General features: G+C 47.7%; 1 protein-coding gene across 3 annotated transcripts in view; it reads right to left on the bottom strand.

Moving 5' to 3' along the window:
- MDGA2 (MAM domain containing glycosylphosphatidylinositol anchor 2) overlaps positions 1–25,029 on the bottom strand; it is a 328,803-nt gene that overhangs the window by 220,148 nt on the left and 83,626 nt on the right. For all 3 annotated transcript variants that reach the window (XM_084522442.1, XM_084522443.1, XM_084522444.1), the window contains exon 2: positions 5,152–5,291. In XM_084522442.1, the coding sequence (XP_084378568.1) occupies positions 5,152–5,291 (140 nt within the window). The remainder of the gene's footprint in view (positions 1–5,151; positions 5,292–25,029) is intronic.

The following is a 25,029-nucleotide window of genomic DNA, read 5'->3' as shown; positions in this document are numbered from 1 at the left end:
CACAGGAACAGCCCCATAAAGCCCACTGACATGCAGCCCCATCACTCACAGCCCACTTCCCAAACAGGAAGGGAATTGCAGAATTCTGTTTAAATAATAATAATAAAAATAAAAATATATTAAAAAACACTTGTCTGGGTACTACCCTGAAAGCAGTAATTGATGACAAAATAGCTGCATTTGCCCACCCACCATTAGCCTCACCTGAGCGTGGCTGCTGGCATTTTAAAAACTTAATCAAGAAAAATTAGTTTCTATGGCAACTAATGGTGCGTTTAATAGATGAAGTAATGAGCACTGTGTATGAGAATGCTGCGGGCTGTGACTAGCAGCAAAGCACCAAACGCCGGGCAGTCATGGCGCAGACAACCAGCGGGCATGCACCAAGTGCTGGGGTGCTCAGAGCTGTCGGGGTGACAGGAGCCAGGTGACATTTTGGGGAATCACTGTGCACAAGTGTCTGTAATTCCCTCCCTCTGCAGTGCTGACTGCAGCCCCCTATTATTCTCTCCAGCGGGCTCGCTGATAGTGATGAGACCCAAAGCAATGTAACCAAATTACAGAACTGCTTCCCCTGGTGCCTCCAGCACTGTGCACCTCTCCCAGTCTCCACCTGCCTGTAACTACCTGTATGGAGGATGCTGCAGGTAGGAAACCAGCGCAAACTGAAGGCAGATTTTCACAAGGTCTTCCAAAAAGGTCCTCAGAAACCTTCGTGTGGGTTCTGTGTGCTCACTAGGCAGGCACAGCAGGCACGACGTGTGGGTTACAGCCCCCAGGGCAGTGGCACTGCCCCCCAGCACAGGGCACATCACTGCCAGAGGCACACACAAGCTGTCAGCCTGCTACAGAACAACATCAGTGGGTTGGAAAGGTAAAAGCAACGCCTGGAAAGACAAAAGGAGTAAACATGCACTCCAGTAAAGCCTATAGGAGCACTGACACGAGGGAGAGAAATGGGGCTGCTCCTCCCAGCCCCTGGATGACTTGGACGGTCAGCGGCCACCACATCCACAGCCTTCTGAGACTCTTCTTCCCTCTTCTTTTATCCAGGGGGACCTGCAACACGGTGGGAAGGAAAACCAGACGGGCCTGATGTCCTCTACAGCCAGGCAGAGGGCTGGGTCCTGCTGAACCTCTCCCAAGCTCAGCTTCTTGTGAAGATCCACCCAGGAGGGCTGGCATCTTCTCCAGCCCATCACCAGGTCTGGCACTTGCAGTCCTGTTATCTGGCTGAGGCCTTAGGGGACCCAGAGCAGGAAAGTTCACATATTTTCCTCTTCTAACCATTCGTCACTTGGCTTTTAATCTGCCTCTCAGCAGTCGTGGAGACCTACTGCGAGCTCAGGATCAGGAAAGAAGGTGAATACAGCTAATTGGCTCCAGTAACAAGAAAAAAATGTCTTTTGTTAAGCGTGTGGTGGAAAAGAGCAAAGCAGGCGATGGCAATTAATCAGTCCAAATGATCTGGTAAAAGCGATGACTTTGAGGTGGTATGAGTGGTGGTACTGCACACGGTGCACATGTATGCAGGGATGGTCCTGAAGGAACCTCAGACAAGACCCCTCCACCAGGAGTAACCTCAAGGACCCAGTGGGTATCCAGGATGGACATAAGCTTTCCTCCATGAACCAACCATCTCACCTCAAGCACCCTTACCCCTTCACTTGTTTTCTCTTCTCCTGTCCCCATACCAGCTAGTTTTTACTTTGTAGGGCCCATGAACATGTACAAGACCAAGCCCAGATGGCACGGGCACAGCTGCTGGGCAGACGCCCCCAGCAATGGGGAGCCAAGTCCATGACAGTTGAGCTTTCAAGCACCTTTGGATAACTTTGGTCTTCCTCCCAGCCTCCTCTTCCAGCACCAGGTTATCCAGCTCAGCTTCTCCACTTACTGTGTTTGTGTTGCCACGTCTCCTCCAGCAGCGATCCTGTGCAGCCTCACTGTCTCTGCTGCTTGTAGGAACCAGCTGAAAGCAACTGAGAGCATCTTGCTTCAGGACACTTCCCTCCTCAGCCCAGATTTTCCCTGAGAAGCATCTGTTTTTTGCTCCCCTTTGCTGACAGTGATGAGAAGCATCCTGTGATCCAAGGGGGTGTGGAGTAGCTCCGTGCTCCCACCCTGGGCCCAAGAGGCAAGGCTGGGCTAAGGAGCCTGCTGGTGCACTGAAGTTTGCTTCAGGCTCCTTTATAACAACTTTTTAAATCCTTATTTACTATTCACATGAGGGTTTAATAGTCGTTCACAGCAATAGCCAGACAGGAGTAGAAAACTGGTGGGGGATTTTACAAATGCCTGGCCCAGAGTTGCTTACTAACAGCACTTAAAATAAATGAGTTTCTGGGTTTGCCAATAATAAGTGAAAAAGTTTGAGAAACACATGCAAGTTGAAGAGCATTCCTAAAATAGACACATTATTACCTGTTTTATTATCTTATTTCCTAGGGTCTGATGAAATAAAAATATAACTTATTTTGAAAATAATTTCTACCCAATTTGCAAAGCAAATATGACAGCCTTCTGTGCAAAAGTCAGTTAAAAAGAAAGCAACCGAGCACTGGTAACACTGGCAACCACCTTACAATGTGGATGGAAGGGAGACCAGGGATCATACTGCCAAACACTGCCCCTCAAAGCCCATCTTGTATTGAAGGCTGCCTGAACACGATAATCAAACAATATCTTGTCAAGCTTCCCACACCGATTCTGCTGAAAGAAAAGAGCACTGCTTCAGAATAAATGTTTCACCATCCCTCCCAGCCAGCCGCTGCCTCTCGGTCACAAAGGAGACGCTGCAGAGCTCCCCTGAAGATCCAGGCCCATAAAGCAGGATGTATCCAACAAGCAGTATAACAAAATACCTTACGCTGGCTGTATTTAAAATACCCAGGAGTAATTATTGACAGGTAAGAGGAGTTTTATGGCAGCTGGAAACAGCGAGCTCTGGCCTGCTGATTTTACATCCATCCCCATCTCCTGCCTGAACTCGATCGGTGCGTTTCCCCAGTAGCCCCATTGACAAAAGCAACACAAACACTGGGGAGATTCATCACGGCCTTGTTTAAGAGCCGGCAGATTTTATGGGAAAGGAGTCCAAGGGAATCCAAGGGGCTACAGCTCCCATAAAGGTGCGTGCCAAAGTTTAAACACAACACTGCACAGAAACAATAGCGCCTCAGCCTTTTTTGTTGTTGTTGTTACTTTCTGGAGCACTAAAATTGAATGGAAATTTAATAGGAAGGTGATAAAAAGGCTAATGTTCAGACGCAGCCCTGCCAAGCCTCCTGTATTTTGCTGTGGAATCACCCATCTGAGACTACCAAAACTATCCCCCTGCTCTCAGGCAATTAATCTGAAAAAAAATATTGCAAGTCTTAGAGAGGTCTAACACGAAAGTGAGCGCAAGAGAGCTGGCTGAGGTGCTGGATGACAAAGAAAATCTATAAACAGGTAAAATGAAGAGAAATCAATTTTCTATCCTGAATCCCAGATGAGAAAATAGAGATTTTATGAAAAAGCAGCCATGTGGTTGCTTTCTTGATAAGAAGCTTTGGGTGTATAGCTTTTTTTTTTTTTTTTTTTTTTTTTTTGATGCAGCAGCATCATAAGCTTTGTTAGTGCTTAAGCCAGCACCTTTCATGGCTGGTCCAAAGCATTTACTGCCAGATAAGGGCCCTGCTCACTTTGAAGCCACCTGTGGCCTGCAGGGTGGATGGAGAGGGGCCGTCGGTGTCTGCTGCTCCGCGAGGTGCCACACCACAGCTGCCGGGGAACCTTGCTGGGGGAGATGCTCTGGGAAATAAACATTCTCCAAGGAAGCACACTTGAAATATTAATCTACCTTCATTCTGGTCTTTTCTGCCTGTGCATAAGTGTGCTATTTACCTCCATGCAAAAGCACCTGCTTCGTATCTAAAAAAGAAGTTAAGTGGGCCTGGATAAGAGAAGTTTGGGCAGGCTGAGGGAATCCAACAAAGCTCAAAAGCACTGGAAGCCAAAATGTTTCAGAGGGGGCTGCAGCAGCCCATCAGCCTGGGCAGATCCCATCCTCCCCACGCCGAGCAGCACCTTGCTCCCCAACCATAACCACCCCTTCAAGGCAAAACATTGTTAAGGGAGCAAGGTGCTGGAAAAAAGTTCTGTAAAAAACTTTTGTTTTGTAAGGAAGTGCCTGGTCCCACTTCTGCAAGCACTGTTATTGGCTGTGGTGATGGAGATCTTCCTCTTTTATTTTTAAATCTTCTCGTTAACTTGGAAATGGCTATGGAGCACATGGCAGAAGATCAGCACATCCCTCCTGCCTGGAGCAACATCACTCGTCTCTGAAGGATTCCCCTTCCCCAACTCCCCCCCAACTAACAGCACTTCCCAGCTGCTGGGGCTCAATGTCCCCATCCTTTGGGTTGCAACAGAGATGTTTAATTTGCTAGTGCACATAGAAAACCCTTGCAAGGTGTTCAAATCTCATACAAATATGTGCACCATGAAACTTGGTTATCCCAGTCAATACCAGTGAACCCTCAGATCTCAGGAGCTTGCTCAGAAGCAGAGCACAATGAGAAGGCACAGCAGAAAAGGGAGCAGAGAGCAGGCTTGGCTCATGGAAAAGACTGAAGGAAAAGATGGAAACAGAAAAGTTTAACAGGAGTGAATTAAATGTTATATTTGCATAGGGTCCTCACATAAAATAACCCCACAAGGTGCCCACAAAGGCAAAGGGGATGGTGGTGATGAGGGGCACCAGGCAGCCATACCACAGGCTGACCAGACTCTCTAGCTTTGAATTTGATGCTTTAAAACAGAGCAAGCCCTGGGAAAAGGTGGTTGCTTTCTGTTTAACCTCCATTTTCTTCAGGACCACAGTGCCGTGGTTCGGACGATGGCCATGATGCAGGTGCACAGCAAGGTCCCCCCAGCCCCAGCCCTTCCCTCTGGTGCACATCATCTACGTTCAGTTTGCTGGGTTTTTAGCACGTTCCCAGATATTAATAAAACTAAAAAAAGCCATAACCTTTTTTAGCTGCTGATGCTTCTTCTGCAGCCCCCCAACACCCAACCCACAGCCCGGACGAGCCCTGCTCCAGCCTAGCACCGAGCAGCGGCTGAGGCAGGCTCCGGGACAGGCAGGGACCGGCGGCGGGGGCTCACCTGTGGCCGAGGATGGCCCGTGACCAGGCAGGTCAGCTCCAGCGTCTCGCCCTCGCGGATGGTGTAGACCCGCTCCGAGTAGCGCTCCTCCTCGATGTTGCACGCCAGGCCCGAGTGCACGATGCGCACGGTGGGGGGGGCTGCAAGACCCAGAGAGAGAAAGCAGGTGAGCACCGCCAGCCCCCGGGACCAGGCTGGAGCCCAGCACCCTCACCATGAAGCAGAGGCTTGGCCAGGACCTCCATGTGGGAGCTGAGCACCCTCAGCACAGAGGAGGAGGAGGCTGCCAGGGTTTTATTAACACCCCGCGATCCCCTGGGCGAAGCCTACACGAGCTCATTTGCACTTGGGCTATTTTTGTTTCGGTTTCCAAAAGAGCTCTCCGTTATTGTTCTTTTTATTATAGATCTTTCTAAATGTATTACCACGCTCATTATGCAAATGAGGTGCCTTAATTAAACCATTAACGTTAAGCAGGAGAAGCGGTGGGGCTGGTGCTGCTGCTTTTCTAAGTCAACCCTGAAATCCAGAGGCTGTCAGAGGGATCAGGGCCTGGAGTTTAGGTTCAGCAGAACCCTTATTTAATTTTCTTGTAAACTCGGGCCAAACTACAGCAAGTTATGCTGGTTTACAAGTTGTAAATGTAAGAATACAGCAATGCTGTTCCTAACACCATGTGTACAAACTACAGCTCAGTTTTAGCATTTTTCCCAAGGATATCTCCTGGCTGTATGATTATCTTTATTTCTGAAACATGAAACTCCCAATTTTAATATTTTTCAGAGCGTGGATCAATAGAAGAAAGCTGAGTTCCTGTTACAGCCCTGCTGCCAAACTAAATAACAAATGCTAAGCAGCAGAAGACAGAAATTATAATTCTGCTAAGTTTTGAAGGCCCGGCATTTCACCCTCTTTCCTTGCCTGTGTGCTGCTCCTGCTTGGTAAAGGTGGACAAACGCTGGCACCCTAACCAAACCCTGAAGTCACCCACAGAAAGCCAGAGAGCAGAGCAAGCACCAACCCAGAACGACGATGCCACGAGCCATCAGTAGCAGCGCTTCTCCCCAGTGCACACACAACAGCTATGTGCCCCTGCCATGAAAACCAACCGTGTGCTTTTCCACCCACATTCCTGGCCCCGTTCAACCCCTTGGCAGACCGACCACATACACATCCCCAATGCTGTACCCATTGTACCCAGTGGCTCGTGGTGGGGGTTGCAAACTCCACACGTGGTCCCTGACACCCACGGCAGGCACACATGGGACCCCGGGGATGCATCGCTCCGGCATCCCACCAAACCCCCATTGGCATAATCCCACCTAGGCTTGATGCAAGACTGCTGATAACTCCAATCTCTGACCCTCGCTCTCCAGAAGCTGAGGAAAATGAGACTCGGGCCAAGGATGCTGAACAACACAGTGTCAGGTCAACTCCAGAACATTTCAGGCCATTATGACTAAGCCTGATATTCCCAGCTACCTCGCATTGCTCCCGTCCATCTCAGTCTACCTCAGTTAGATCATTTTTCAGTATGCTTGGCCTAGGCTAACCTCTTCAGCATTTCCATAGCCTATCCTCACTGCAGAGCACAGGCACAAACAAAAGAGTTTTTGCAGGCAATGGACAGGTGCTTCCCACTCCACGGGTGTGCTCCCAAGTCCATGGGCACACGGTGACAGCTCCAGAAGGCTGCAGACCAGCACAGACCCAGCCTGGGGGGACCACAGAGCTCACCCCGTCTTGGGAGCAGAAAGCTTCCCCCTGCTCCTGGTCACCCACCAGACGTCAGAGCCTCCCTCTGCTCAGTCCCATGTGCCATTCTCTGACCTTAAAATACTCTGCTGAGTCTAAATTTATTTTCCTAGATAGAGCAGCAGCACTGATGCCCAGCTGTTGGCAGTTTTCCCTGTGCCAGGAGAGCTGCTCCCACTCCACGGGCCTCGAGCAGTTGTAACGAGGGCTTGTGCTTCAGAGCCTACTGCAGAGCCAGCACCAGCTGCATCCCATGCCCCAGGACGTGGAACATCCTCCTCGTCCTGCAACACACAGCCATGGCACAACACAGCCCTGGTCCACGCTGGGGGCTTTTACTATCTCCCACAACAAAAATCGTAAAATACTGAAATGTGAAAGCAGAGCCATGAGCAGAAAGGTAAAACAAGGTTCAGCACAGATCATGAGACTTGTGATAAAATTAGAAGAGTCAGCAACATTATGCCAACATCCTGCTGCCTTTTAAATTCATATTACATTAATATTACATTTTAATTCATATTATATTTATATTACTTCAAATTACATTTGGAGCATCCTTCGTTTTAGTGTCTGTGCCACTGTTCCATATCCATTAGGATATCCATATGCATTGGGAAGGCAATATAGACCCCCCAAAAATATCCCCCTGGGTATGACTATAGCAAAAGGATACCTTTCTTTAAGAAGAGATCAAATGAATAAAGGAAAAATCAAAAATATTCGTACTTCTTTAAGTTTTAATGTCCTATGGTTCAGGACACACTGCGCCGCTGTGAAATGTCACCTTCCTCTCTGCCACGGGAATATTCATTACAGCTGCTTCTGAAATATGCCTCCAAGGATTTAATACCAGACGAGACATTAAAGTAATATATACTTGGCATTTATTTTGTTTGTGGCATTTTAGGAGAATTTGTCTTGTGATTATACACAGTAAATATTGCACGGAGGAATCCATCACGCCGCTGTCCTGGCGCTACGTGCGCACGACGCAGAGCCGAGTGGGAGGTGGGAAGGAGAAGTTGAACAACCAAACCAAGAACATCCCCTTCCTTTTCCTGCAAATAAGTTGTGTGGCACCAAGAGAGTTCTTCCAAATGAAAAATGGTGCCAATCTGACCTTTCTCCACATCTCATTATACATTGATGTTGGGTAGGTCCCCATTAGTGGCTGCTCTTTTCCAGTGATTTCAATTTCTTCCCCCTCTCTGTCTCCTGCACACACTTACACGCCTACACAAGCAATTTGGTTTCAACTTGCAACAGGTTCCCCAGACAGTAAAGAACCAGGAGAAAAAAAAAAAGTGTCATAAAATTTCTGTGAAGACAAAATTAGAAACTCCCAAAGTTGAATTCATACACAGGTTTCTAGATACATTTAATATAATAATAATAAAAAAGGACAAAGCAGGTGCTGTGAGAAATGTTGGCTCAGCCAACTTTCACCTGAAACATGCAGAATAAAATTTATTTTCTGAATAAGTGTTGGCAAGTAGAAAAGAGTTTTTCTAACCAAGCAAATAAAAAGTGAGAGCTAGCAAAATGCTCAGAAAGGAGATGCTTCATGCCTGGAAGCACATTTGTGTAGCTGTGGCGCAAATAAGAGACCTCGGATGACCGCAGTGCCCCCGCCCACCTTTTTGTTCAATGTGCTAGCACCTCTCCCGACCTTAATCACAAAATTTTCAATAATTTCCTGGAGAAGCTCAACTGCTGGAATTTTATTAATAAATGATTATCGCGGCGCATATTGGAAAATATTGTTTTAATCTCAGACCTCACCAGCATGAAACAGGACCGTCCCCTGTGGTGAGGTGAATTCATGAGACATTTTGGCACTGTCTCAGGGAGCCCCCAAATTGCTGCTTTGCTGGAAGCTGGGGGTCTCTGGGAGCCCACCGGTGGTGGCTGAACACTGATCCAGAGGGCTCTGGGTCTGCTTGCCTTCGTTCACTTTGCATTGTTTGCTTTCCCACTCTTGAGGATACATTTCCCTCCAGGCTCCCTGTGCTCCTTTCCTTCCCGGTCTTTCAGCAATAAGCAGAAAGCGAAGCCTTTCTCCTCCTCCTTTTTCACATGCTCCCAGGCACCTCCATGTTTTGGTGAGTTATCCTGGATCTACATGCACGCACCAGACCAAGAGCAACAAAGACACGGCAGAGACCCCTGCAGGAGTTTGTCCCTGCACATGCCCAGCACAAAGCGGGGCACTGCCAGCTTCAGGTGGCCTCAGGCAGCTCGTGGCCACGAGCAGCACAGCAGAGCATGCTTGCTCATGGGGTGCAACAAATTATTATGATTCCAAATCATGTTACCTAGGAAAGAAAGCTTTAAAGGAGACAGAGATCTTAGCCCGTATTCATGTCTGGAGAATTACCATGGCCTTATCCCCATCCAGAGCATAGCCAGTGTTGCAGAAACAGATACCAACAGACAGAGACCATATGGCAGAGACCATAAGTTTTTAATACTTGCCCACCAGGAGGAACAATAAACAGCACTGTAATGAGTTGTAAGGGGAAAAAAATCTATCTGCTCCTAGAAACAGCATTATGGTTCCCCTAACTCAATAGATAGTCTGCTGATAAGCTTTGTAGTGTCAAAATTAGGTCAGTCTGTGACAGTAGTGTTGGGAAGCGGCAGGGTGATTTAATTAGCTCAGAGCCTTCTGATGGTAGTGCTATCAATCAAGAAGGCTTCCTGAACTTTGGAAATGTGGTTTAAGTCGCAGAGATATGGGCAAATATCAAGCAACATGGCAAAAACAGTCCAATCCAGGAGAAGAAAAAAAAAAAGTGGGCTTCATCCTTCTCTTACAAGCCTGATGAGCAAGGACAGATCAGGGCCAGCTCAGCAACAGGACACACATGACAGATGCTACCATGTGCATAAAGGTAGGTAGGAAGTATTTTGTACTGACAGACACATCTTTTCAAACTATCAACATCTCTCTGCTATTGCTTTTCTACTAAGGGCACTGCAGGTGATACGTGGCCATAAAGCTATTAGAAAATACTAAAGAAACGATACTTTAAGCACAATGCAGAGCAGACCAGGAACATCACAGCCAATTTCAAATGCCCCTTAGTGGAGCACGGCCCCGCACAGGGCAGCACCACGCAGGCAGCCTCTAGCAGAAGGCTTCCTGCATTAGGTACCTGGCCTTCATCTCAGCTGGGACCCGAAATGAAGAATGCAGTTGATGCCCTGAATATTTATTTAATAAAAGTGAGTTGTCTAACATTTCCCACAAAGAGTACTACACTTCCTAAAAATAGAAAAAAGCTGGTCCAATAATAAACTTATCAGCCAAGTGAGTATCACCAAACCTCCAGCTGGAAAAGGACGTGTCAAGTCCCACGCTACCTGTGGTAATACACTCCAGACTCTGCACTGACGAGAACTGTTGCCACAGGGCAGTACATTCATCATGGTAATACCACTGAGATTCCCAGTCATTTTATTTGCAATTAGCAAAATTAAGAGCTGATATGGGTATTGGAAAACTCAATTTTGAGAGTTGTGAACATCTGCAGTTACTTTAAATCTTCTTTCTAAAAATAAAAATAAAAAATTATTTCCTCCTTATTATGCTGCAGAACTGCATGAAATTCACTGGAGACTTCACTTGGTTAATTTCTTGTTAATTGGTTTTGCGTGGAAAGGCTCATGATGCAAGGCACCGCTGCAAACCCATGGGCAGGATAACCAAATTACACCCAGGCACAGCCAGGGCTGACAAAACAGCAGCTCATACTGGGGGACTACTGCTGGCCCTGATGCTCTGCAGGACATCCTCCACACGTAACACGTAGACTGATTATCAAACATCACAGCTCTGGAGCACACCCAGATCTCCAGCAAGTTCTGCACCCACGCAGGGATGTGGCTGCCTGGATCCTGCTGTAGGACTGGGATAAATACTTTCCTGGAGGGGGTAAAGCAGATTAGTCGTGATAAATAGACTTTTCTAACAGAATCATTATGGGTTTCCTCTTTCACATGTATCATCTTTAATTACATTTTAAGTAATCCTGCAAGTTCCACAAATCATGAAGAACTTCTCATTGCTAGGACTGAAGTAAATAATTAAGAGCTGCTGATTAAAGGACCTGAGTTCTGATATTGCTCAGAGTCGAATTCTCTCACTGTTGTTTTCCAACAAGGTCTCAACGAAATCTGTTTAGGGAAGTGGAACTGCTCACCAGCAAGTAACTGGGGCCAGAGATACTTAAATTTGGGATGAGCGGTAGCACTGAGGTTCTCCATGCCTTGCAGCGTCCCCAAAGCAGATGGTTTCATCTCACTGGTGCTGCTTCAGCCTTCAGCAAATCATGGAATCACAAATACAGAGCATTCTGTGCAAAAAATCTTTTAATGCAAGCTTTCTGTGAAGCTCAGAGAAGGGCATCATTCCTGAAAAGCGTAATGGAGCTCTGCCCATCCAACAACTAATTCTTGCCCAGCGCTTATTTGACTCTAAACATTTATGATTTTTGCAGATTGTCCTGGAATATCAGAGAAGAAAATGTTTCTCCTGATGTCTCCGCATCTCCTGCAGTAACTCTGCCTCCTTTTAGCTGAGCGGAGCCATCAGGCAGCCATCCCCATGGCACCATCACCGCAGGAGCACCGGGCTGTGCCGCCTGCGTGGCGGTTACCGCGGGGTCACAACCATGCGTCTCTGCAAAGGCGAAGAATTAAGAATAATTTCCTCCACGCTCTTGCAGGAACTCATCTCCTGTCTGACCTCTCGCTCCTTCTGTCGCCCCTCAAGGGGTCAGCTAATTCAATCCCAGCAGCTGGACTGCTCTTCTCCATGCTGCCGAGCTTCGTGGAGCCTGCCTGCCAGACTCTTCTCCCACAAGTCTGAGGACAACGCTGGCAGCTCTGCTTCAGCCAGGCTGCACATGGGATGTACTCATGGCAGCAGTCTCTCTCTCTCTCTCTCTCTCTCTCCAGCTTGGAAATAAAAACTGAGTTGCTTGAGTGCCAGAGCTAAGAATGCATCCCACTGTCACAGGGCTTCCTGACTGGATTTCTGAGGAGTTTCTTTGGGTTGTTTTGTTTTCGAACTGGGTCCTGGCTGCAAATAGTCACCGAGACACGCTGCCTTCTAGTTCTCACTGCTGCTTGACTCCCTTAAACTGGCAATTAAAGCTCATCACAATGGCCACTTTTCCTGCATCACATTCCACTCTTTCAATGTTAAACCAGCGTCCCCTTGCATTTGTTATCTCTTATTTCCCAGCCTCTTATTTCAGAATGCTCGGATGAAGACACCACCACCACATCTCGGTTAGCTCACACCGTGCCAGGTGGACTCCATCCTTTGTTCACAAAAGTGGCATCTCTCCAAGACTGCACTCATTTGGGGGGAACCGAGAAGACAAATGTGGAGGGAAACCTTCCTATACTCAGTCCTCCTCCCTGCGTTGCTTCTTGAGCAGTTTGCAACCTACAGATTTCAAGCGGTGGGTTCAATGAATCTTCCAAAATAAGAAAAAAAAAGAATGATCTGCAAGTGACGGGCTTAATTGAAGCAACACTTTGTTGTTCCTGGCATCACAAAACAGATGATATTGCCAGACCTGTTTCAACAGTACTATCATCTAGCAGTAAACATGTCTTACTTATTGCTGCATACTCAGAACAACCAATATGTTGACTTTACCCAACGTGAATAGTACATACACATGATAATTAAATGTATTAAAAATCACCTCTTAAAGATGAATCCTGAATACTTATATTTGTATACTTTGAAACATCTTTCAGCAATGTCTTTCTAACCAGGAAAACTCTGGTAGGACAGTTTGTGAGAAACATCACGACAGAAATGGAGTCCTAAAGAAACTGCACTGTGTATAGGGCTACAGAAAATAACCACGGGTCCCAAAACAACGCAGAATCACAGAATCGTTTAGGTTGGAAGAGACCTCCAACATTGCCTAGTCCAACCTCTGACCTAACAGTAACCAGTCCTCCACTAAACCATATCACCAACATGGCAAAGGCTGCATTCCAGTTCGGAAACTGGAAGTTTCATTAAGCTGAGGTTGTGATAATTCCTGCAGTTACAGGCAGGAGGGGATCAGGAGCATAGGCTGGAGCTTTAGGCAGGCACCAGACCTTGCCAAGAACCAAGAATGATCAAAGGAGGTCAACTCTGGACCTTCCTCCCATCATCCACGTTCTCTCCCCTACCCTGCTGTATCAGCCCAAACTTCATTTGCTGCTGGTACAGGCCAGCAGGGAATTAGCCAGCCTCCATCTCCCACCTCCCCTGCAGCCAGAGCAGTGAGGGAAGCAAGATCTGTGCTCTCTGGGGCACAGAGGTGCCTGGACCTATTAATCTCACAGTGCCACACACTCACAATGTGCTGCTCAAAGCCGTGTCGAGGTCCGTAGCGCAGACCATCTGTAACAGGCCATTTGCTTATGAACCAATGGAGCACAACCGAGCAGAACAAGGCTGGGGCTCGCTTCCAGTAAGAACATTAAAATGCCTTTCCCCAGGTCTGTGCTTTGACTTAATGCTAAGTCTTGGCAGCCCAAAAATCGCTGGCTCCTCCGTGGGCCTGTACGGACCTCCAGGAGCAGGTCCTCCGAGCACGGGTGGAAGAGCTCCAAGCCCCGGGTTCCCTGGAGCCAGCTCAGGCTGGAGCTGATCCCGTCCTGGCTTGCCACCAGCAAACAGCTTGGCAGCAGCAGCACTTGGCAGAGCGATGCCGAGCCAGCACGTGGCCAGCCAGGGCACCTCACCGGCAGGACTCCTCCACCAGTAGGTGGGCGGTGGGATAAGGATGGAAAGATTTCAGTGGCACGGAGCACAGCTTGACCTCAAAGACACGGGATGGGGATTGTGCGGGAGCTGCTGGGTGCTTCAACCAGCTGTGGGGAAGGGACAGCCCGGGAGGACTGGCTGAGGGAGGCATCAATCTGTCTGGGCCCAGCTGAATACAGCCAGCCTGCCTTGGGATGGGGCAACCACGGCTCCTCGGGGCAGCCTAGGTCTCACTGCCCTCTGAGGGAAGGATTTCTTCCTTACTTCTAATCTAAATCTCCCCTCTTTTCATTTAAAACCATTACTCCTTGTCCTATCTCTACACTCCCTGACAAACGTGGTCCCTTGCCTCCCCTAAAAGCCATGCGCAATGCTTGAGCAGTCAACCTAGGCAAAAGGAATAGAAATACTTCTGTGGATGCCCCAAACCAGAGGGATGTGCTGCGGGTGCCACCAACCCTATGTGACTGCCTAGAGCAGGGATCACGTTTCCCCAAAGAGAGCCCGTCCTGGTTTGGCTCAGCCCTGCCGTCAGGATGAACGTTCCCCTAAATGTACCGCGGGCCTCAGCAAGGGCTTCACTGACTGAAGAGACAGTTTAATATTAAAGAGGAATTTGAAAACACACAACCTTAACATGAACGCAAACAAAAAAATGCCACTCTATAGCACTAAGCAAGAGTAAACAGCTTTTAAACAACAATTTGCATTTCTTGTGAGATAGCACAAATCTGTCCCAGCAAGCAGCAGCTACCAAGACAACACATCTCCTTTCAGGAGGAGAAATATGACTTCTCAAATTAAAATGGTGTTTCCTGTACTTCAATGTCTCACACCTAGCTTTCACATCTTTGTTTTGAAACACTGGGTGTAGGAGTAACAGCTGAATGACGGGAATATGTTCCATTATATAAAGCCAGAAACCTATTACACCAGGTTTTATATATTCTAGGCACTACTGCAACTTGTGTCATTCCTTTTAGCTTCAGTAAGGAAAGAGGAATGTGGTTTAAAAAAAATATAGATGGTGTAAGCGGCCAGAAAGTGACTCATTTTTCTATTACCTCCTGTGCTCCAGGAGCTCCCCAGTGCCGGAGCACAGCAAGCCCAGGAGCTCGCGGTGCTACCTGACCATCAGCAACCCCCACCAAAGGCACCAGCTCCTGAAATGGCCTGGAGGGGACATCACAAGTGGTCATTTCTGCTGGTGGGACTTCTGGAAATGTTTCTTATTGAGAACTTCTCATTGGACAGAAAGTGCCCATCTCTGCTTTGCCCAGGGAGCACCTCAATGCCAGCAAAAAGACAGCGGAGCTCTGTGCATGCTCGTGTCGTGTGTGCAGCTCAGTGCAGCCCTGGTATAACACACTAAGCAAAAACACGTATTTTTATAACAATGATTTTCAGGAAATCCACATTCACAGAGCTTAGCAGCCGCTGCCTCACTCTGTCTTTCACCTGTGTGCTTCGTTGTGAGGCTCTGTTTGCTCTGAACTGATCCATGCCCATTGCGCTGTGGAGCTGCAGGAGCTGGGTGCCAGATTGCCTACCCAGGAGCAGGCTGAGCTCAAGGGACTAGAAGCAGCAGCACAGACTTTTCCTGGAGGGAACAAAGCACAGCCTTGCTCCTGACCAACATGCTCTTTCAGCTTCCCTGGGAGAGGGGACAGAGCTTCCCCAAGGCAAAGTAAGAAAACCTGACAGCAGGAGCAGGATTAAAATGCTTCTGGGGGACGCAAAATAGGAGCAGGTGGGAGAAAACAACGTGCATGTGGCGAGGAGAAATCCAGCAGGTGAGCCATGTGCTGCAGTTCTCATCTGCTGAACAATCTCCAAAGGGTGTTTAAAATTAGTGACAGCTCTGAGAAGGGAGTGCAGATGGGCACGTCGGCGCGATGGCCCTCAGCGAGATTTTGTCACCGAGAGTTCACAGCCTCCACCTTCTGCACTCCAGTGATGGTATTGGGGTTCCCTTGGAAGACAAGCACAGAAGGGGGAAGAGCACATTTAACACACGGCAGCTCGCCAGAGGGCTGACACCTGCCTGGGGACACTGAGTCAGCCAGGCACAGCTCCCTTAGGCCAAGGACCCACCACCACCAGCCACTTCAGGGCCAATGCATTCACCCAGTCCCCACAGTTCAACCCATTCAGTACCAACCCCCCGTAGCATTTAACACATCAGTAACAACCGCTTCAATCCCTTCAGGATGGACAAGGCGACTTCCCCTAAGCATGTCCACCCCTGTGGGGCCCTGGCATGGCGAGCGTCACCGCGGTCCTGCCAGCCCTGAGCCTCGTCTTGCCAGGGAGAAAATCTGGAGCCCCAAGCTCTGACTGCTCAGGAGCCTTTCCAGGCAGCCCAGGGACAATCCTGTCTCCTCACAGCACAGAGAAGCGTGGTTCCAAATTTCAGCCTAAGCGCACCACCAGCCCAGGCAAGGGGCAGTGAGAGAGCACCCACTCTCCCTCCCTCCTTTCAGCTGCACAGGCACAAAGGACAGATGCAGAGAAGTGCTTGAAATAGAGGGGCCAAGTTCCCCAGATGCTGTTTGACACTTGTCATTTTCTGTCTCAGCTGACAGCGGCTCAGGACCGTCAGACCCACCACGAGCCTGCATGGAGGAGCTGCAAAGAATTAAGGAGCAGATGTTTAAAGCACCACGGCTTGCAGCAGCTTGTCCCCCAAGGCCAAGCTCTGACTGAAGCTCTCCCGGTACTGGGGGATTCCCAACATCTCAGTCCATCAGTCCCTGCTTCCTCAGCCTTGTGGTTCCTTGTATCTGCTGCTCTCCCAGCAGAAGCCCAGCCAGGGCACTCCTCCCAGCCCAGCCATCCCTGCACAGGATATAGCAGCCTCTGAGGCTGCTGCTTCATCAAATGGGCTTCAAACTGGACAGCACTTCACATACTAACTGGGACTTGGATTTACAGACAGACCTGCAGAAACAGAAGGTCTCTTTTCCTCAGGAAGCCCAGCTAATAGCTCACTATTGAAGTCCCACTGAACGTGCAACTTGTTCCCACAGTTAAGTCAGCACTTCGGTGTCAGCCTTTCTGATTTATTTCAATAAAAGTCAATGAATGATCAACAAATCAATAAAAATTAATGAAGAAAATTAAGCTCCCACCTTGGTGCTCATGCAACATTAGGTTGCATGTTATTGTTTATATGATTTACCCGTCCCTCTTCGGTGGCTGATGACATCTCCGATTTTATTAACAGAGTGCAATTAGCCATTAAGTTTCATTACGGAACTGCTCCTTTCATGCAAAATTTGCGTGAGCCTGTTAAAGCATTTAGAGTGGGAAATGTATCTCATTTCTCCCAGCCAAAATTAATCACCGGTGCTGAGCTGCTCAGACTGTTACACAACCCTGCCGGTAGCAGCAGTGCCTTCCTGCAGCGCCACATCCACTGCCTCCATCTCGCAGTGACTTGCAGGGGGCCGAGCTTGGTTCAGGGGAGCCCCCAGCCATTGCACTGCATGGGCATTTGCAGATGAATGAAAGCAAAATGTTATCGGGCAGAAGAGCTCGGCTCTACTTCAGTCAGCACAGGCTCGGCGCAGTGAAACTACAGCATCGGGGCTAAGGAATAGGAATAAAAGCCTGGAGATAAGGCAAAGACAAGGATATTCCTTGCAGCCTCCGTATTGTCAGTAATACCCTCTGCCACATTGGGGATGTGGCTTTCCTGTATGTTACAGACCTAAACACTCAATTTTTTGAGCGTTTCTCAATTTTTTAAAGCTTTAATTCTACGGTCTGTAATGAGCTGTAATGCAGCCGACATCGCACAAATCGGACTGCTCATCCCCTTAGGACTGTCACTAAAGGTCTTGGCCCAAGAGCATTTCAGATTATTTGCAAAAGATATTTGAAGATATAATTCGTAAAAATTACTAGAAAGTTACTCATGAACTCTTAGTTTTAAGTACTGAAACATCACAACAAACTCAAACACTTCCTCTGCAGTAAGCTTGAAATTTATGCTTTTACCCATTCCTGCACCTTAAAAGAACAAAACCAAACAGTTTAAAAACTCCTTTTACAGCTGAGCTCTGCTGAGCAGCATGCGGCAACGCCCCCGTCCTTTATGAACAGAGGGAAGTCAGCATCAGCCCTCACCACAGACTGCGTCTGCAAATCCTGCAAGCAGTCCCCTCCCCGGCTCCATTTCAGTTCATACAGAAAAAAAGACATTTTCTATTTCTTTCATGAGGTCATCTACTTGTGGCACCAGATGTCCGATAGATGCAGCCCAAGCAGAGTGACGGATCCTGTAACGGGTGAAGCTGAGTAACTTCTCCATGCCTCCCGGGTGTGGGTTTCTTAAGAGGAAAAATATATCTGCTGCATATGCTGTCACTCTGCAGTTGTGTTTATTCTGCTTTAAAAATCTTTGCAGTCGCTCTGATGACAAGTTTAGATGCGGAAAGCAAAAAAAAAGAAACTGAGATGCAGGATTTAGGGTTTCTGAGGACAGGACTCGTGTTTGAGCTGATGAGGAACAAAGGTCAACAAGTGGCAGCCAGGAGCTGTGTGCCTAACGGGGAGCAGAGCAGATGGATGCAGGAGGCAGAGAAATGGCAGAAAAAAACAAAAGTTTTCTAAGCTTTCCTTCCTTCATTGAAACAAAAGTTTTGAATTCACTTTGAAATCCAGAACACTGAGATTAACTTTACACTTTGTCAGCTTACTGATTTTTTCCCCACCATCAGGCCATCAAAACATTTTAAACTTATTTATAACTTAAAACATTTACAGCAAATGAATTATGGGTAAGCAGCAGCATCTTCCCAGGGTTTCTGTGTGGACAGAGACCTGGAGCTAGCAGTGTGGGAGCGAATCCCTCTGAGGAGGCCAGCACCGCAACAGCCACAGGGAAACCTGAAGGCTTCTCCAGATCTCCAGCCCAGTCCCTCCTCTTGCTGTCTAAATACAGAGGGCATCCTTTATGTTTTGATATCAAAGTGGATCTTATCACCATAAAATCATTTCCAGAGTCAAGTACCAATTGGTATCTCCATGTGAAACTTCCTGGTGGAATCAGATTCTGGTAACAGGCATGGTAGTTTCCATCACATCTCTCTCCTTGCATCTATCACAAAGTCTTTTCTTGTGAACGAGGCCTTGGTTAAAAGGGTTTACACTAGTTCTTTTTTGCATATTTCCCCAGGCAAAGCAATAAATTCTGGTTGCAGACAACTTCAATGCACAGGCAGTGGAAAATCTTCACAGAAGAAGTGTGAAGCTGCAGCAGATGAGTTCTGCAGGGCCCTGCTTTGGGGACGGCATCCTCAGCTGGAGGAACTCAGCAGAACCAGAGCAACTTGGCTGGGAGTGCTTTGATTTACAGCAGCTGACAATCTTGCCCTTAGACTGTGGCTGTGATCTCAGAAAACAAAATGTTTGAGAAATACAAGATGAAAATGGAAAAGAAAAAGAAAGTATAAGCAGATTTCTTCAAAACTATTAGATTATTGGCTCTTTAAATGCACTCCTAATTAGTGTATCATAAGCTGTCCTTAATACATTTCTCAGCACAGTGAACTGTCAGATTATATGGACTCCTGGAATCTGAAATTAATTGGAAGAGCTAAAGATAGTGCTCAGTAATGAAAATATCCACATATGCTTTAAAATGTTTGTAATAAAAAATAATGATCGCATACATTCTTCTTCGAACTTAAAAAAAAAAAAAAAAAGAATATGGCAGCCTAATATCCTCCTCATTATCTAGGTCCTCGTAAGTCATGAAACCATTTCATAGCTTTATATCTTGAATTATAGCCGATTTCCTGAGCGTCTGTCTGATGTTAAGAACAAGATCCAAAGGGCTGCACATCTCACCGCACACACGCGAGCACCCAGCCTACATAGACGGCCGCAAACGTAAAGCAAGGTTTAAAACATCGCTCGAGGAACATTGAAGGCTTTGATCAAGTGATGTTCAGCCACAATGTGAAATAATGCATCAAAGGGTGCTGCTGCCCCACTGGGGGAGCCACCAGTGGGTGGCAAACGGGGATGCCCTGGCAGGTTATGCCTTGCATGGAGCTGCAATGGGGGCAAACAATAAGGGGGGCTGTGGGGTTTGCTTCCCTTGGGAGCAACGCCAAGGTCTCTCTGAGGATGAAAGGCTTGGGGTCGGCTGGGTAAGGAGCAGGGGAACCTTGTGTAATGAAACCAGGGATTTCCATACCCCAACTCTTCTCTGGGAGACAAGACCTTAAGAATCCAAATATCCTATCAAGCTTAAGTTGATTTGGTACCAAGCCTAGAAATGAAACCCATGGCAAAGGCAGCCAGAGTTCATAATTTTCCTGGCATACTTTCTGCGGTGGGGAGAGGCAGACACCCTTCGGACAGTGCTGCTCAGGGGGACAGGGAGGGCCAGAGACCGCCACCGTGACACGGGGCCTGTGGATGCCTCCAGAACACAGTGCTCCAAAAAGCACACCCAACCAAGATCCACAGAACCATCATCCACTCTGGTTCCTTCATCTCCTCACTACTATTGCTTTATGCATCACCACTGGCAACTATTGGAGTTCCTCATAAAACTGAGGAAACCTTAGGAGACTGAATACGCATCTATCCCCCCACACTGTGCATATACTAATGTGAAATGACTCCTTCTTGCACTGGATGCCCCCACTCAAGGCCCAAGCAAACCCAGAGAAACAAAATGAGATCCTTGCCCCTGTTCTTCTGGGAGAAGCTCGGAAGAAGAGAAGCTTCCCCAGTTCGGAAGTTGCTTATGTAAGTACGGAAGATCAAAGAGTTCTGCTGACAAAGAGGCCAAGGGGAAAAAAAAAAAAAAAAAAAAGCCTTTTTGGTTTAATTTAAATGAAATTTGAGCTGAAAAGATTCAGCTCTAGCAGCAAGCTTGTGTTTAGCAGATTTTTTTGCCCACATTAACAGCAAAAAAACTAAGTCAACAAAGTTTTTGTTTTTTGTTTTGATAAACGTCTGCTGACCATTTTATTTGCACACGCACACAGAGCAGGGACGAAGCACTAGTTTGGAATTACTGTAGGGGTCAGACAATACAACATACCCTATTTTAAATTCCCTAGTAATAGGGGACTTGCTTTTTCATGATTTACAGTGGAAATAAACACCAACGAAGTAAAACTAGCATAAACAGGAAGGAAATACAGCCTTGTACATGCAGTATAAGCATCAGGACAAAGTCCCTGGTCACCTGGCCCACAAGCACATTCCCATCAGACTCCAGTGAGGTCTCAGCTTATGGCAATAGGATGCTCGGCCTGCCCCACCTGCAAGCCCCTCTGTGTGTCCTCACAGCCTGATTGCAGTTGCAGATCACACCACAAACTAATGGTTTTCCTGGTATTCAGGTGAGACCTGACAGAGCAGGAGGTGGTTGTTCTTCTAAAGCACGTTGCAGGGTCCCCACAGAGACATCCCCTAGCAGTTGGCCCTGGCAGGACAAGGCCACAGCCACTCCTGCCCCGCACCACATCTGGGAGCTGCTCACTGGCTGTGGCTTCAGGGAAGAAGCTCCTCAAAACCTGTCCAAAGCAAGATGGGAAAGTGAGTGCTTCCAGTCCTCAACTTCTGGCTCACAGCTTTTATGAACCTTCTATAAAATGAAAATAAAGGCTTTGGAAAGTGCTCCGTATTCTAACGAGACCATTAATCAGATGGAAAGAAGAAGGGACAGGAAGAGGCATTGACTTTTAAGCTGTACCGAGCAACTACAACCACACTTCAATAGTTTATCTGAAGTCAACTCTGAATCAATTAAGCTAAACTAAATGAAGTCGTTCTTAAAATAAAAATTAAAAAAAAAAAAAGTTGTCCAGACTGACATCTGCTGCAAAGCAGCAGCTCAGATTCTAGAAGATGTATTTCTGATGCAGAAGCTTCCTACATCACATAGCACTGTTACATAAGGGATTCCCAAGCTCAAATTCGCAGTGCCTGGGAAGCTCAGATCATGAAACCACCCAGAACTGAGGGGCCGATGGAGGTGGTCCTGCAGTCTCTGCTCTCCCACAGGACCTGCAACAGCTAAAGCCTGGGATGAACAGGCCTGGTTCTGTTCCAGGGGGGGCTGAAAGGCAGAACCAAGGTGACACAAAGCCTCCAAACTAGCCAGAGCAGCTGGAAACATAGCCATCAAGCCATGGGTTGTTTAACTGCAGCTTCTGCACATCAGCCGAAGTGCTGCAGACAACCTGCCTTCGTTCCTGCTGACAGCCGCCTCTCCAAAGGAATGCTCTTTCCATGGACTTTCACCTGGGGCAACTTGTCCAGGGCTTTCTATATTAAAAGGCAGTATTGATTTTCCCAGCAACGCCGAACAATTTAATATGATGAACAAATGTGATCTCAACGTGTGTTTGCCCGTGTTTCCTCCCAGAAGAAAAACCCGCCTGACATTTGCAATAAAGATGCCATTCAAAGAGCTCTCAGAAAAGCAATTCCCCTCCATCGAAGTATTAACACCAGTCCTCGGGCACCACGGGCTGGCAGGGATGTTACCCCCGCACAGTACAGAAATGATATCCCGCAGCAGGACAGCCTTGCTGGTAGTGTGGACAGAAAGAGGCAAGGCCCATCCCAAGCAACAGCAAGGAAGACTCTCCCCACAAAGCACTCTGCCCTCTGCTTATCCATGTGCCTGCCCCAGACAGACACCAGGGGACTCCAGGAACAGCTCAGCAGGGAGACAACTCGGTCTTTCCACTTTCTAGTGGCTGCAGGATAAGCAGCCGCTTCACAAAGGGAAGAGCCGCATCTCCGTGGGTTTCTCCTGAGTTTTATTTTTCCAAGCATTACAAGGCGCTGCAGAGCTGCATCCTGCTCTGCTGGGAAAGTGCCTCCTGCCTCCCACCCAAGCAAGACAGATTTCCATGGCACAGCTCAGTTCTCGGGTTGCACAAACGTGCGAATGTGGTGTCAACCTGTCCTTATGCTGTGATCTGCTCCCACTCCTGCCTTTCTTCGTTTCAGTTCCCTTGGAACCAAGGGCCAATTAACAACACATGACATACAGCACAAGCATAGATCACTTCAGGACTGGAATCAGAAATATTAGGTGTTAATACAGAAAACCCTTGAGATGCTCAGATACAGTGTTTCTGTTTGTACTTATTGACAGCAGAAATTCATTCTTCCTGATAAAATACCAGATTCACTTGAGCCCATTCTCTTTCTTACAGTGTTTCCCTGATGCCCCACGTCCTTCCATCCCTCACCCTGCAATGCTGCTGTGCAGAGCCTGCTCTCCGGCTGACCCTGCTCTCCGGCTGACCCTGCTCTCCGGCTGACCCTGCTCTCCGGCTGACCCTGCTCTCCGGCTGACCCTGCTCTCCGGCTGACCCTGCTCTCCGGCTGACCCTGCTCTCCGGCTGACCCTGCTCTCCAACGCTCCTTACCTTACAGAGACCATCCAACAATATGCTTTTGTGCTTCTGAGCAGTATTTCAGCCAGCATAGCCATTATTTACCTTCGTGTGTTGAAGGTTTCTTTTCTGACAGCCTTGATACTACCAGATCTGTTTATGAACCAATTCTGCGTATCTGGAAGCTGTTTGTGCCCCACCTACACCAGGCATCTAAATGCTCAAAGTCACTGCTGAAATCTACTCAACTTATCCTCAAAAACAGAGCTTCAAAAACCAGAATGGTAAAGGCGCCAGCACCAAATCCATATTTTATAAGATGACGCATAAGGATGTACAGCTTTGCATAGGCAAGACCAGTCTAGAAGATTTCTGCCCAGATACTCCGATATGAGCTGAAGCCAGATGGCACGAAATCCCTGTGGGCTGCATAATGCTAGACCATTACTGCCTTTGAGGATGAGTTAAGCAAATTTACAGGAATACAACTTAGTGTCCACCAGAGGACTTCATCTGGCTGTTACCCCTAATCTCCACAAGCTCTGGCTACAAAGTGGATGGCAGAATTTCTCACATCTCAGCTCTGCAAGGCAGAGCACTTTCTCTCTGAGAATTGCAAGGCACGTGCCTTAGCAGAAGAGCATGCCTGTGCAAGGGGCTCCTCCATGTGCAGCTCCAGGGGGTCCTGCAAAGCCTTGGTGGGACCATGAGGGCCAAGCAGCTGGGCCCCGTACCCCATGGCACGAACAGCACTGTGCTCCAGCTCCGCGCTGTGCTATGGGGGCTTCCACCCAGAGCTCAGCCCTCCCTTCCTCCTTCCACTGTGGCATCAATATTTGAGTGTTTGCCTGTCTTCAAATGACTGTGGCCCACAAAATATTTACTAGAATAGCACAAAACAGAATCCCCAGTGTCACTTGTTTATTCCACATCACTTTGAACTTGAGAAAGGGAAGCCAGAAAACATGTTTTGATATCAGAATAATGTTAAAATAAAGCAGACATACGTATTGATAAATATTTAAATCCTTTACAAAGTTTAAAAAAGCCTTGAACTAGATTGCCTGCTCTTCACTCACATTACGTGGACGGGGAACCTCACACACTATGTAGCAATGCTCATTGCCTCATGCAGCAAAGAGGATAATTGTTAGTCATTGGTAGCATTGCAGTTTATTAGGAATATTAAACCTACAATTGCTTTGCATACTCATTGACAATGGTCATCTGTGGGTGCTTAAACAAGAGACACATGGGGAAGACTGAGCTTTGACCAGATTCAGCATAGCAGGTCAAAAGATCCCTTAAATCTGGCCACAAACAGAAGGAAAAGAAAATTCTGAGTAAGTGAATGATGATGCTCACAACAGCTCCCTTCAGGCAGGATAGAGGAGCAGACCATGGGTGCAAGCTGCAAATGTGAGCGACTGAAATCATCTGCTTCAAACACTGAACGCCCTGCATGCTCAAGGAGAAATGAATTACCAAAATTAATCTGCAAATAATTTCAAATAAACAAACTTGTGATGACCGAAAGCTGTTTACACACAATTAGCAATCAGAGAAAGAAGAGCAAGCAGAACAGCTCTCATTAACTTCAATAGGCTCTAGATCAGGCCTTGCGAATGAGCTGGTTATTACAAAGTTAACTGCAAGAGTTATTCACCCAGCACTGTTTATGCTTTCAGACAACACGCTGATAACCCTCTCTTAGGGATCATTAGGAGGGTGGGAGGTAAACCAGGACCTCACAGAGCTCCCAAAAGCTTCGGGAGCCCCACTGCTGGTAGCACCATGGAGCAGCCGGCTGCTCGGTGCCACACATTGCTGCCTTCCCTCCGAGCACTTCTCAAACAGTGCTCGTACCGGCTGCTCCAGGGAGGTGCTACCATGCACAGCTCGGGAGAAACCAGGGCTTGTATCGTGTCTGCTGTGAATTTCACCCAGAGA

Source organism: Aythya ferina (genome assembly GCF_964211825.1).
Source record: "Aythya ferina genome assembly, chromosome: 5".
Classification (NCBI taxonomy): Eukaryota; Metazoa; Chordata; class Aves; order Anseriformes; family Anatidae; genus Aythya; species Aythya ferina.
The sequence above is the reverse complement of the archived record's forward strand: the minus strand, read 5'-3'. Positions and strand labels throughout refer to the sequence as shown.